General features: G+C 41.6%; 1 protein-coding gene across 5 annotated transcripts in view; it reads right to left on the bottom strand.

Annotated features, from left to right (window-relative positions):
- Positions 1 to 14,204, bottom strand: part of PRKG1 (protein kinase cGMP-dependent 1) — a 1,639,061-nt gene that overhangs the window by 1,354,338 nt on the left and 270,519 nt on the right. The window contains exon 1 of one of the 5 annotated variants that reach the window (XM_073685488.1): positions 7,953 to 9,154. The exons of 2 other annotated variants lie outside the window; for them this stretch is intronic. In XM_073685488.1, coding sequence (XP_073541589.1) covers positions 7,953 to 8,257 — 305 coding nt within the window. In that variant the 5' untranslated portion in view covers positions 8,258 to 9,154. Of the gene's footprint in view, positions 1 to 7,952; positions 9,155 to 14,204 lie in introns of those variants that run through there. 2 more of the 5 variants (XM_073685489.1, XM_073685492.1) reach the window with 2 other exon arrangements.

Below are 14,204 nucleotides of genomic sequence, written 5' to 3' on the forward strand. Positions count from 1 at the left end.
GCGCCCTCCTGGGGTACAACAAAGCGCTGCAGATAACGTCCTCTGGACTATGTGATCCAGTCTAGGAAACATTGTGCCGAGTCTTTCGCTGTCATAGCAGCTGCAGCTCCCACCAACTTAAATAGGACGATAACGTTTCTTAACTTCCACCCGATGGCAGAAATTATCGCATGAGCTGGTTTCGAAAGGTAGAAATAGAAATGTAAATATCTCTTAAATAAACCTCTTTATGGTTGTGCATGCTCCGACCATTGACCCCCACCTTCCAACCACACAGTTATCTATGGGTATAAAGAATGAATTTTACAGTTCACACATAGGGTTAATCTGAGCACAAAGTTTTCCAATACATTGCATTACTTAGGCTGAGTTGTCATTTCCAGTCTTCTGCTCCGTTATAGGAACTGAAAAAGACAGCGCCGGATCTGCCGCACAGCGCACACAATCGCTTCCTGATGGACCCCACTGACTAATAACGGGGTCTGTTTTGTTCCATCATGGTATCCATCATTTTGATGAGAAGAAAAGAACTGCGAGCCATCATCCATGGCTGAATCTGAATCTCTGATACAGATAAGAGCAATCTTGTGACCCGGAGATACCGTCTGTATTATAACCCAGTGTTGCATTCAAAATTCTGCACATTTCTGACATGAAATCTCACAGAAATCTTTACCGGCTCAATATACACACATAGCGTAATCTGGTCATTCCCTTTTAGACATATGATGTCTTTGTAAGGAATTTGTCAGCAGCTTTTTGCTATGCAATATAAGTGTAGCATGATGTAGGGGCAGAGACCCTGATTCCAGCGATGTGTCACTTAATGGGCTGTGTTTTGCTGTTTTAATTAAATCAGCATTTTATCAGCAGGAGATTATCACTACAGGACAACTGGCCTTGTGCATCCTAGTCCAACCTCTGTCCCCAGCACTGATTAGCAGCTTTCTGTCACTATACAGTGTATACAGAAAGCTGCCAATCAGGGGTGTGGGTGGGGTTATACACAGCTCAGCATTCAGAGCACTGCTAGATCTGCAGCTGAAAAAACAGTGATTCTATCCCAACTGTTGCAGCCAGAAAACTAAGCAATACATCGCTGGAATCAGGGTCTCTGCCCCTACCTAATGCTGCTGTCAGATTACGTAGCAAAGGCCTGCTGACAGATTTCATTTATAAGCCAACATAGATAATCGGATTTAGAAAAAAAATAAATATTTAGCTGACATCCCTGTGTTATAGGAACTGAGTCGCTAGGGATAATCTGAATTGTGGATGTGCAGAAACTTTGGCATGTAATTCAGGCTGTAAATCAGGAGTAGCACAAGACTTAAAGATAAGACTGCAAACAAGACTTGTTAGTGATCTGTAACCATGGCAACTTATTGAAAACTGTGAAACTCAGCAAACTGATGTAACAAGAATATATTTATTGGGCCTCAGATAGGTGGGAATGATATTACAAGTATTTTATTCAAAATGCATATAAGAACCAATATTAAAGGCAATAGAATAGAAAGGCAAAATGAACAATTGTAAGTACACAGTGCCATATAATACGATGACTAAGAGGATAAAATCTTTGATAGGAGGAATGCTTGTTTAAAGGGGACGTGACAGCTGATACATGATGCCCGATCCAAGCCAATGGACAAGTCAATGGACATATCAGCGACGGCTGCCTGGATACCAACATTCCCAAAGAAAACCTAAATAGATTATAGTTATAAAAACAGATATTTTGCAAATATCCATTTATCTATTCTAAAATATTGGTATTTCTTATGTTCTACATTTTGGGAAAAGTTAATAATAAAGCATTGCTTGATAATCTAGACCTAAACGTATGACTTCACATGTAATTATCTGGTGGTGTCTCATATTTATAGACTTGTTTTCCTTTAAAAAAAATTCTCTCTAGAAATTTCAAAGGATGGCTGTTCTGTTTGTTCAGAGCAAACCTTTTGAGAAACAGGTTGAAAGGATCATTTCCTTTCTTCCAAACGGACAATTCTGGGTATAAACTATCACTGTGCACTATACGTGACACTTGGGTTAGATGCTTTCTCCAGAATAGCAAAAGACAATTTCCTTTAAATGTTCTGTAGACAGTGAATTCATTGATAGGATCAAAAGATATAAATACATGACAGGCAAATGAAAAAATATGAGCAATGTGACATAGGAGAATATCACCGTGTCTTTGTATTCACAGTTTATGGTTCTTTGGGCTTTTTCGAGACAGTCCGTCTCATTATTGAACTCATAAAGGAAAATTATATTCATAAATCATCTCACTCACCTCAGATAAAAGAATATCAATGTGGCTAGAATATATTCATACCATTCATTCAGAGACAAAGAGCCAAGAGACAGTGGATCAACTACTTGGCACCAACTTTCTCACTACGATTATTGTTGTCCTCAAAAAGTTGACAGCGAAAGTTACAGAAAAATTCATATGGAAAGAATGATTCAGAAGACGGGACAACACTTGTGATCGGAAAGATGTTTCGCAACAATGAGGGTGATCAGAAGTATAAAAAGTGCAGGCGACACTGGATGGTAGATATAGGGGAGTGTAGAGGTGGCAGGTACATGAGGACCGTGGAGCCACAAAGGGTGCAAAAATTATCTTTGCAGCTTATGAAAGAACCAGTACTACAAATCATTTTGTATTTGGGCCCAAAAGTGTTAAAAAGGTTGTCACGTTACAGAGTCTTTTCCTTCATAGTTTGTGGAATGCAAAAAAAAAATAAAAACAAATAGGAGCTTTTAATCCCCCTCCTAGGGTGCAGCGCTGCCTCTTGCAGCTGCTCCGGTCTCCAGCCTTTGTCTGTGCTGATGCCACATTGGCAGTGCCGCTCAGCGGCTTGTGCCATCTACATAGCTAGAGCCACTGAGCTCAATGATTGGCTTCAACACGAGACAGAGAGTGCTCATTTTTTTTTCTTTTTTGGGTATTTGGAGGAATAATATTTGAAATGGAACAACCTCTCAAAATTACATCTTTGATCCAAAGCATCACGTCACACATCATCTCATGTTTTTTGTGAGATTATGTTGATTTGCTAGATATGTTATTGCGTGTTTATTTGGTTTTGAATGTGTTGTACCCTGGCGGGTATGATCCACTACAATTTGTAGTTGTGATGTTTCGCCTAACATACAGCCAAGAAGAATTCCTGCCAATGTGTCACGGTGGGAGACTTCCTATTCTTAGGGCTCACTCACACGATCGTATACATCGGACGAGTGCTATCCAATGTTTTATCGGTAAGCACTTGGACTATTGTTATTCTATGGGGCTGATCAGCTTTTTTTTTCATACCGATTTGGCATGAGAAAAAATTGCAGCAGGATGCCAGTTGCTGCACAAATCAAATGAGACGCACCCATTTAAAGCAGTTTTCCCATGAAAAAAAGTTCATTTTAATCAATAGATCTTGGAATAATAATAATAATTTCCACAATTGGACGTGTTTAAAAAAAATGCCCCTGTGCTGAGATAATCTTATAATTATGCCTCTGCTAATAATGGCTGTATCTGACCTTGCTGGAACATGGAAGTTATTATTATTCCAAGATCTATTAATTAGAATTAACTTTTGTTCAAGGGAAAACCCCTTTAAGTCTATGGGTGCGTTGAAAAGATCGGACTGACATTCAAGTGCAGTCCGATTTCCACGGACTCACACAATGGACACGATGGAGAAATTTTGTTCTCCACCTTCTCCTCACCTGTGATACATAATAATTGATCCGTGTGACCCAGGCTTACTCGGCCTGTGTAGGACGCAAGAGCAGCAACATCTGAGCATCACCAACATGGACAGGGAGAAGTTGTCGGTAAACAGTTGGATGCAGACATTGAACGGAGCTCAACTCCATTTAGTGTGTAGTGTCCGCCTGCAAGTAAAACAAATGAGCAATGTGTATTCCCTGTTGTGCAATTCTCGTCAGCAACACGTTGTTTCTAGCTGCCCAGTACAGCTCTGTTCAGTGTCTACACCTAACCACTGCCGGAGCAAATAACAGCAGATTGGTGGGAGCACCAGGTGTTGGACAACCACCAAACTGATATTGATGATCTATTGTAGAAACAGGTCATCAATTTCTTGTGACTGGATCACCCCTTTAAAAGTCCTGGTTTAGTCTTAGGTGTGACCAACTTCCAAGTAAAGTGATGTCAAGATGGTGTCTTGCCACTGTTCTCTGCTTAAAACCACCATCACAACCAAGGGTATGGCCATACGCTAACGACAGTACCCTTGGAGGACCTTACAGGACGAATAACAATCTGAGAAAGTTAGCACATGTCTAAAGTTTTGAAGGTGACGCTGATGTTTTCTTGAGTTCTGATGTCATTCATTGGATGCTGCAGTCAAATTTTTGGACTGTGATATTGGCTTATGATAGCAATTGTACAACCAGTTGTTCATTAGTCCCTGGGCTATAAGCAATTTTAATCTACTGGTCATATTACTTGCTTCTTTAAATATCAGAAATACTTTATCAGTAAAAAAACAGTAAAAAAAAAAGTCAAGTTCTAAAATATTTGCTCCTCAATGGCCCCAACAAAATAATGAAAAAAACACCAAATGGTGGCACATCTAACATGGTATAATGGGAGATGGATTCCCAGCACTACAGTAACACGTACAGGTAATAAATAAAAAAATAATGGAACTGCGAGAGGCTGATGTGACTGGAAAGACTAAAGAAGAATGAAAGGGCATAACAGAATAGAGACAGGGTTCACCTGACATACAGCGTGGAATAAAAGCAGACAGGTGAGTCTACAAGAAGAAAAAGAAAGGGTCCCATTGACAGGCAGCAGACAGACGTGGTGCGGAATGGAGAAGTGTAGGAATATCAGCATTCCATGCCTCAGAGCACAGCATTCCAATGTTAGCCTCCTGTTGCTAGGGAACCAGGCATAACCTCCATTGCTAGGCAGACGGAACGAAATATAGTCATGCCTCGGAATCAGCCAACAGCAACAATAAGGCCATAAATTGTTTTCTGCCATCAATCCTACCAGGAAATCATACTCAATTACTTCATGAAGGTGCTTCTTTATTGCCTAATGAACAGGACATATGGTATAATATAAGGCAAGGAGAGGACGATAGTAACTATCCCGGAAATGCACAGTGTAAAATCCTATACATCATATTAAGCTATAGATATCTGCACACTACCCTGACATATTAACTGATGGGAGATACTGCAGAAAAACTAATGAAAGCATGAGAGGGAAAGTAAATGTGGTTTAGCATTCTTTTAGTGATTGACATTGGCAATCCCCAAGGATTTTATAAACTGTCCCTGCTGTTCGAGCTTAATTCTGAAGGATTTTATCACTCTCTCTAGGGAATGCATTCAGATAACCCACGCTGTGATTATATAAACTGCATTCAGCACCGGCTGAATATAGAAGAATCGGATGAACTGCATTGTGTAAAAAAAAAAAAGGATCAAAAGCCCCAAATTTTGGAGTGTGCAGATTTGTCGTGTAAATGGAGTGATATAACATTTTTCTCTTTTTGTTACTGTGAGCCGTGATCGGAAAGTGTTTAGCAAATCGAAGCTGCTTTCAGGCAGAATCATTGTGCTTCGCTACCTGTTACCCTGCTGAGAAGTGATTCTCCCGTTTGCTGTTGATAGCATACTGATAGCAATTCATCCTATTTTCAGACTCCATGTGTTCCCTGTAATACGTCTAAGTGTGAGGAGGTAAAAGAGGAAAATGAATGACTTACATATAATTGGTGGTGTTGTTGTGTGCATGTGTGTGTGTGGGGGGTGTATGTTGTGCTTATATGGTTGTGTGTGTGTTTGTGGTGAGTGTGTCTGATGTGAGTGTATGTGTATGTTAGTGTATTTGTTATGTTTGTGTGTGTATGATTGTGTGTTATTTGCGTATGCTTGTGTATGTGTATGTTTGTGTTGAGCATGATGTGAGTGTATGTTTGTGTGTATTCTTGTGTGTTATATATGTATGTTTGTGTATGGTTGTGTATGTTTGTGTGAGTGTTTATGATGAGTGAGTGTATGTGTATATGCTTGTGTTATGTATGTTTGTGTTGTTTGTATATGGTTGTGTGTGTGTTTGTGGTGAGTGTGCATGATGTGAGTGTATGTTTGTGTATATGTTTGTGTGTGTATTCTTGGTTGTGGTGTGTGTGTGTTTGTGTATTTTTGTGTATGGTTGTGTATGTGTATATGTTTCTGTGTATCCGTGTGGATGGTGTGTGTTTGTGTGTGTAGGTTTGTGTTTGCTTGTGTGTATGATTGTGGTTTATGGGCATGTGTACGTTTGTGTTTGGGGTGTGCGTGTATGGCTGTACTGTAGATAGTTTGCACAGTATTTGTTGTATGTATCTGTTGGTCATTTTGTGCCCCAAAGTCATGATTTCTAACCTGTGGCTTTCGAGCTGTCATACAACGACACTTCTCAACATGTATGCTAGGAGTTATAGTTGTGCAACCACTGGAGAGCAAAAGGTTAGAAACCACTGGTTTTAATACTCTTTCAATGCAGCGTTCAGTTTTAATGGTGCTTGCAGTCATAGCCCAATACAATATGATGTATACATTGTTGGATTTGTCCTTGGTTAACCTAAAGCTTTTCATCCCATGAATTCTTCAACTCATTGGATATAAGTCATTGGTATTGACACGTATGCAACAGTGTCATTAGATAGGAATTCATGTCATTAATATATTCAGGGTATGTTCCAGTGTTTTATCAATTGATATAAATAATAGATACAAGTGGAAGAGCCGGATGCTCACCAAACGATGAATGTTCAACCCACGTGTCACAAACCATCTTGTGATATCACCAGTAAATAGAGGATAATATCCCTCTGAAAGCCAATGTAATGGACAGTTGTTTCAAAAAGGTGTATGATGTTAGTAGACCATCTTTACCATAGTCATATCTGGTGAAATTCCGTTTTTTACTAGTCATCGTGCTCATTTGTTTTAACTTGGATCTAATACAAACTCTCCAAGTTAAGTGACTCATTGGAAAGAGTAAAATTGAGGGGCATATAGATCCATAAGTTGTATAACTTAGCCAAGCAAATTTTACTCTACTTCAAGTCATTTTCCCTAATAAGAGGGATTGTGGAAATGAAAGTATTCAGCCCCTGGAATAATTTGAGCACACGCCTCTTGATCTACTGGATAATCAACCCACATGGGAAATATTGATGAACTGTGTTGTGTTTGATGTCTAAGTTTTCATTAAATTATTTACATTTTCTTAACATTGGAGGATAATATTTCAGAAAGAATAAAGCTGAAGTCACTTTATTTGGTCATATACATACATGGCTTGTGTCTTGGTCTTGACAACACAATGCCAGTCTATGACACACTCATCCGTGATTTTAATAAAAAAAAAATCCTACACAAAAAGACCAAGTGGAGATAAATTCTTCTTCTTCATGCCTGAATCACAAAGTTTATAGAAAAGTGCTCCACTATGGGCATCAATACAGTATGTGTCAACTGCTCCGTTACCAGCAGGATTGCACATGCTTAAATCTCTTAACCCCATCTAGGCAAGTGCCCGAATACTACACCCAGCTCATTGAGATGGTCTAAACATAAATCCATATAGAAATAACTTGCACCAAGTTATCACAATATTTGGTACATAACATAGAGTTTTTAAACATAAAAAGTATGTAGGTTCACATACCTGGACATTTGATAACAACACATAGGTGGGTGCAGTTATTGTGGATTTTGGGGGGAAGAAATGTGCATAACAGTCGATACAGAAGTGTTAGTTATACATTACTGCAGAGGATGAAGAAAGAAATGGAAAGTAGAAGGTGCAGTAGGTTGTCTATACACAGGTGGATGGACAGAGACAATACAGAGACCACTGAACTAGCACAGACAGGATGCTACAAGGACACATTGCTGCTTACTGTGGGCTCTTGGGGTAGAAAGGAAGAGTGACATGGCTGAGATCCTGGATGTCAAAAGCAGTTGGCTCAGCTGAGATAGCCTGCCTCTTGGTCCTCTGCTCCCCTAAGGTGTTGGAAGTTTGTTTGTGAACCTGGGTTGCAGGTTTGATTACAGAACGATATTTATCCAGCTCATTCTGCAATCTCTGGATGAGCTCGTCCTTCTGATCCAACTCCAGCTCCAGCTCGTCAATGAGAGCATCCCTCTGCCGGAGCTCCTCAATCTTCTCCTGCAGAGCGTACTGCAAGTCCCGCAATGTGCCCATATTCCCGGCAGGGGCTCCTGCTGCCTTCTCTTCTCCCTTCGTCGTCTTCCCGGTCAATTTAACCCCCTCCAGAGAAGGATCAACCTCTTCCTACTTTCTCCAACTTACTTTGCGCACAACAGGTCGGACGCCCTATGCACCTACAAGAAGTTCCCTTTCGCGTCCGCACTCAAGCTTCCTACTCGACTTCCAGCTCCCTGTGAAGGTATTTGTATCCGTTCTGCATTTAAATCCCCGAGACCCCTTTGTGGGAATGAATCACAGTCTCCTGAAGGCTTCTCACTTCTTCCATCCAACGAGGAGGTCCCTAAAGCTGAAGAAGATCCACCTTTCCAATCGTAAACAGATGCTGCCTTTGTGCCTGAAATTCCTTAGCCCCTGGGCTACCAGTGTCTACAGGTCACCACCACACTGAGGTCCTGGAAAGTGTCAGCTGCTGGAGAAGTAGATGTCCACCAGGATGATTACTAGAGAGAGTGGCAGCAATCACAGGCAGAGCCAGAGAGTATTTGCATGCATGATCTCCAACTAGAAGAACAAAAATCCCTCCCTCCGTCAGAATGACTACGATTTCAGAGAGCTAAGCCCTGGTACAGGGTGATTTCCAGATATCTGCGTCAGAAAGAGGCACAGAGGGAGCAAGACACAGGCAGAGAGAGGCTGCGTCTACAGGAGCTTCTGGAGAGTAGAGACTGGAGTGCAGGCATCTCCTCCACAGCCTCCTCAGTGATAGCACAGCTCAGTGTGTAATGCTCCTGATCCCTTCACATGCTCTACCTCTGCTCATATCAGGGTCTTCTAACCAGTTGCTAGACTGCTAATCCACCTCTACAGAATGCTTTTACATGCTCAATATGCACCATATCAGTACAAAGGTGACAGTTCAGCATGCTATTCTGCATCAGAGCTCTTTCTACCTTTCTGCAGTTGTTCTCATGATGTTCAGCTGATGACATCATTGCCCATTATACCTAAGACTATACCGCACCATCCTTATTGCTAATCTAAATGTGCAAGTCTGAAAAGTAATGTAGCATTTTGGGTAAATCAAATTATTCCACAAAAAACAAGGATTATTTGTGCCAATGCAACAAGTCCAATCTACAAGAATGCCCAATAATATGACTCAAGGTGAATGATCAACCACAAATCAGCCAAAATCAAGAGGATAAATTAGTATTCTGATGATTACAAACTTATTCTGGCTTGCAAAGAAAAGATTTTCAGGATTGTCATACCTTTCCCATTTTTTTATATTTTATTGCAGATTTTTTTTTTTGTATGCATTTATGGGAAAGGGAATGAAAAACACCACTGTCATAGACCATAGCCTGGGACTCAACGGAAAGTACCATAAGTGTGAAGGACGGCCACAAAAAAACACACCATAGTGTGTAGTTGATATTTTCTTATTGATTTCCAGATAACATTTGGCCAGAACAAAAATAGTAAAAATGCCAGAAAAATGTTATTATCTGTGCGAGTGTCATTGATTGATCTGATCTAAGGTTCAGTAGGAGAACACTGAACAGTTTGCTATCAGCTATTTACACAGAATTTTCAGACACAAAATATATGCATGTAGATTTTCTGAGACAAGAGCCCGTCCCTAGATACTATTGTAAGGCTAAATTCACACGGGTGTATTTTGGGGCTGTTTGCTATCTGTGTTGGCAAAAGACCACACCAAGACAGCACACGGACCAATGTTAGCCTATAAGCCAATGCACATGGGATATTTTCCATATGGATCTCAAGTCTGCATGAAAAACATTGCATCCTGCTCTAACCTGGTTTGATTTACGGACCAGACTAGTGCATGTAAATAGCAGATATGTCCTGCACCTGTCCACTATGCGGGCGAGCACAATATTGCTGCAAACGCTAAAAACGTAAAGGTCTTTGATCCAAAAACACTAAGTTCCTTTACGTTTTTAATGTTTGCAGCAATATTGGAGTTCATGTATTCATTAGTCGCAGTGTGCTGACGCATCGTGTATATATATGCAATTTAAACAAGGCTGGTCCGGAAAGTTCACTGCTCACCTCAACTGAGCCTAAATCTACCAAAAAGCACAATAGCACGTATTACAATGAAAGTGAGTCAGGTTTTATAAAATCACTATTAATAGCAAATAGAAAAAGCATCATGTCCTAGAAGTTGCAGATTTCTGCTGCATTTTCCTTATTTAACGCTGTAGGAACAATTACTGTAACTGTGAGGGTGCTGTTTGATAAAGTCCAAACCTAGCAGTGCATATACATATTCCTCTCTCCCTTTCTTTTCTTTATTAGACAGCTTCCGCTTTTTTTTAACATTGTGGCACTTTTCCACTGTAAAGGTTCATGCACACGACCGATTTTCTCAGGCGAGTGCTATCCGTAGTTTTCTTTGATAGCAATCATACCCATGAAATTTTATAGGGCTGTAAAAATAATCGGACCACACTCAGATGACATGAGACTCTCCACTATATAATCTCTCACCCTTTAGTTTTCATTAGTATCCAATTGCTATTTTTTTTACTTGTGAACACAGCCTAAGGACGTGTGCACAAGACCGCTTAAATCGGACAAGTGCTATCAGTTGTTTTGATGAATACCACTTGTACCCATGTTACTCTATGGGGTTGTGCACATGTCCGATTTTTTCCTGGGACCGGAAAAATGCACAATTTGCCTCTGAGAATTAGATGACACTTGCCCATTCCTATCTACGGGTCTGTGAAAAAAATCGGATCTGACTCAGCTAACATCCGAGTGAGGTCCGGTTTTCACGGACTGACAGAATGGAGAAAGTGGATTCTACTCTGATCAAACTGTGATCAGAGTCTGATTAGCATAGTCAGATCGATTTTCTTGGATGGAGAGAAAAGAAAACGCTTGTGTGACAATAGCCTACGGCTGAGTTTCCACTTGCAGTTCTTGGTGAATTTTTTTAACCTAAAGTTTGAAATGGAACCATAAAAAAAGAAAGCATGAAGAAATGAGATTGTGAGGCAGTGACCGGGATCGTATACGAGGGACGTTATATATCCCCCAGAATGTGTACAGAAGCCTATTAAATCCATTGGAGTGCATTGCAGTCACAAACTCATCTGCGACTGCAATGCAGGAATGAAGGTGAGCAATGCCCTTGTCAGACTATCTGGCTAAGGCAGATTAGTAAAACCGGCAGGGCCTTCATTTCTTGGAGGAGGCTACAGGAAGGCAGTGGGGCGGCCTCCTCCCTCCAACCCGGGTTTTCCAGTGGCTCTTGCCACAGGTCCTTTAAAAACCCTGAATTAAGGATTAGTGCAGTTCAGTGTTGGGACCTGATAGGAACATAGCAGGAAAGCTTGGCATGCCTGTGTGTAGCTGAACCTACACCTGGGAAGGCTCTGCACCCGCCAGGCTCCGAGCGGCCCGCCGTGGCCGTTGCCTCAGTTACTGCACGGTGTGAACACCGCCGCCTTACAGCTCCTCCATTTTGTCCACAGGGTTGGGCTGAAAGGTGGACGGCTGGATTGTGGTCATGCTGCCTCAGTCACAATGCCCACTTTCTCCACCAAGCTGTAAGGCGGCGGTGTTCACACCGTGCAGTAACTGAGGCAGTAACCCAAGCAAGTCCAACATAAGCAGCTTTTATTCTGCACACACGGGTAAAACAGGTAAAACAGAAAGTCCTCCGGTTCGAAGCCGGGTTAACATCAGTCCATAACAACGGTTGCCGTGGGCAACGGCCACGGGCGGGCCGCTCGGAGCCTGGCGGGTGCAGAGCCTTCCCAGGAGTAGGTTCAGCTACACACAGGCATGCCAAGCTTTCCTGCTATGTTCCTAGCAGGTCCCAACATAGAACACCACTAATCCTTAATGCAGGGTTTTTTAAAGGCCCTGTGGCAAGAGCCACTGGAAAACCCGGGTTGGAGGGAGGAGGCCGCCCCACTGCCTTCCTGTAGCCTCCTCCAAAAAAAAGAAGGACCAGCCGGGTTTTACTTAATCTGCCTTAGCCAAGTAGTCTGACCAGGTCATTGCTCACCTTCATTCCTGCATTGCAGCCGCAGGTGTGTCCGTGACTTCAATGCACTCCAATGGATTTAATAGGTCTCTGTGCACATTCTGGGGGATATATACCGTTCCTCGTATACGATCCCAGTCACTGCCTCACAATAGATACTTACCATCTCTTTTGTATCCATACCTGCATTTGCATAAAACATTGCATGAAAAAAATTAAACTAAAACTGCATCAGAAACTGCATGTGTGAATCATGGACATATATTAAAAATAAATGTCAGCTGAGTCAAAAAGGCTAATCACTGACTGACACGCTCTTGAAAATAAGATCTGCCATGATAGATAATCTGACATTTATGGTACAAATGGCTAATCTGATGTTAAGAGTGCACAATGCTGACAGCTGTCCTGCCTCTGGGTAAAAAACTGTATTTAAGGCGTCATTCACAATGCACAGCGCTTGTAGGGGAGAATACCTCATATGACATCTTTTTGAGCTTTGGGTTTTCTGTTGATTTTTTTATAAAATGACCTCTATGTAACTTGTATGAAAGCAGAGGCTTTTGGCGATAGACAGGGTTTGTACTGGTATTAGATACACTTTAAAAGGCTTATCCAGGCATCTAATATTGATGACTAATTGGTAGGTCATCAGTATCGGATCGGCGAAGGTCCTACACCCAACTCCCCACCAATCTGCTGCTGGTAGCACAAGAAGTGGCCGGATGTAAATATTGAATGGATCTGAACAGCACAACTCTATTCCATGTGTCGTGGCTGCTGCTGAGAACTGCAGATCAGCGCCTATTAGACATGGGAGATGATCTGCAGTTATTGGCAACAGCCGCGACACATTGAGCTGAGCTTAAAGAGAATAGGAGCTGATCTGCTGTTCTCGGCAATGGTCGCTACACATTGAGCACACATGTGCTGTTCAGTGTTTGTACCCAGCCACCACCAGAGCTAATAACAACTAATTGGTGAGGGTGCCAAGTGTCAGACTTCTATTAATTTGATATTGATTACCTATTTTAAAGATAGGTGATCAATATTAGGTGGACAACCCTTTTAAGTTCTGTCTAATTCCAGTACAAACCCAAGTGTACCATGCCTATTCGTGTACAGAAAATCCCCTGCATTATACAGTGCCATCATTGGGCATCAGGTTTTTAAGAAATCTCATGCACATGCTGTGAGATATATATCCACAGTGTAAATTGATAAGAACTTTGGGTTTGAAATCTGCAGCATGTGAATTTATGCTGCAGATGTAGATGCAAATTTCACCATTTGCAATGCAAACATGAGATGTGCGAATCCCCTTCTTCGCAATGAGATGCTCAATGGAAAACGCTGCTACGGATATCTGTGCAGCTTCAGGAGGTCCGCAGTGGAGGTGCTATGTGAGAATGTAACCTTAGGGTATGCTCACACCTGGCATATCTGCTGCCAGCACTTGCCACAACAAATAAACAATAACCTGTAGGGAAGTCTGTAGCGTCAGAAATGCCCCAAATTGTGAGGAGCAGCAGTGTCCTCTAGTTAATAAAAACAAGAAGATACTAACCTCTGCTGATGACGCCTCCACTTTTAGCAGGGTTTCCATTCTGGTTTTGTACCATCCTGGCCGCAAAGGTCACATGGACCAGAACATCTCCACAGAAGGCCGAGGTGCACCAAGATTAGTATGGACACCCTTCTAAGAGCAAAGGAATCACCCAGGGGTGGACATAACATTGATGCAGTCTGTGCACAGGGGCCTAAGAGGTAAGGGGGCCAAATCCTACCTCCAAAACAAGTGGAATTGTGCATTATAATGAGCTTTCAGACTGCAAAGGGCCTATATACTGTTCTTGCGCAGGGGCCATTTTCTGTATGTGTCTGTCACTGGAATCACCAGCAGAAGAATCTATTATTTTTTTTCTTTATTCACTTTAATTCTTTTTTTAA

This window comes from Phyllobates terribilis, unplaced genomic scaffold, assembly GCF_046119375.1.
Source record: "Phyllobates terribilis strain yellow unplaced genomic scaffold, ASM4611937v1 Scaffold_5__5_contigs__length_657084704, whole genome shotgun sequence".
NCBI classification, from domain to species: Eukaryota; Metazoa; Chordata; class Amphibia; order Anura; family Dendrobatidae; genus Phyllobates; species Phyllobates terribilis.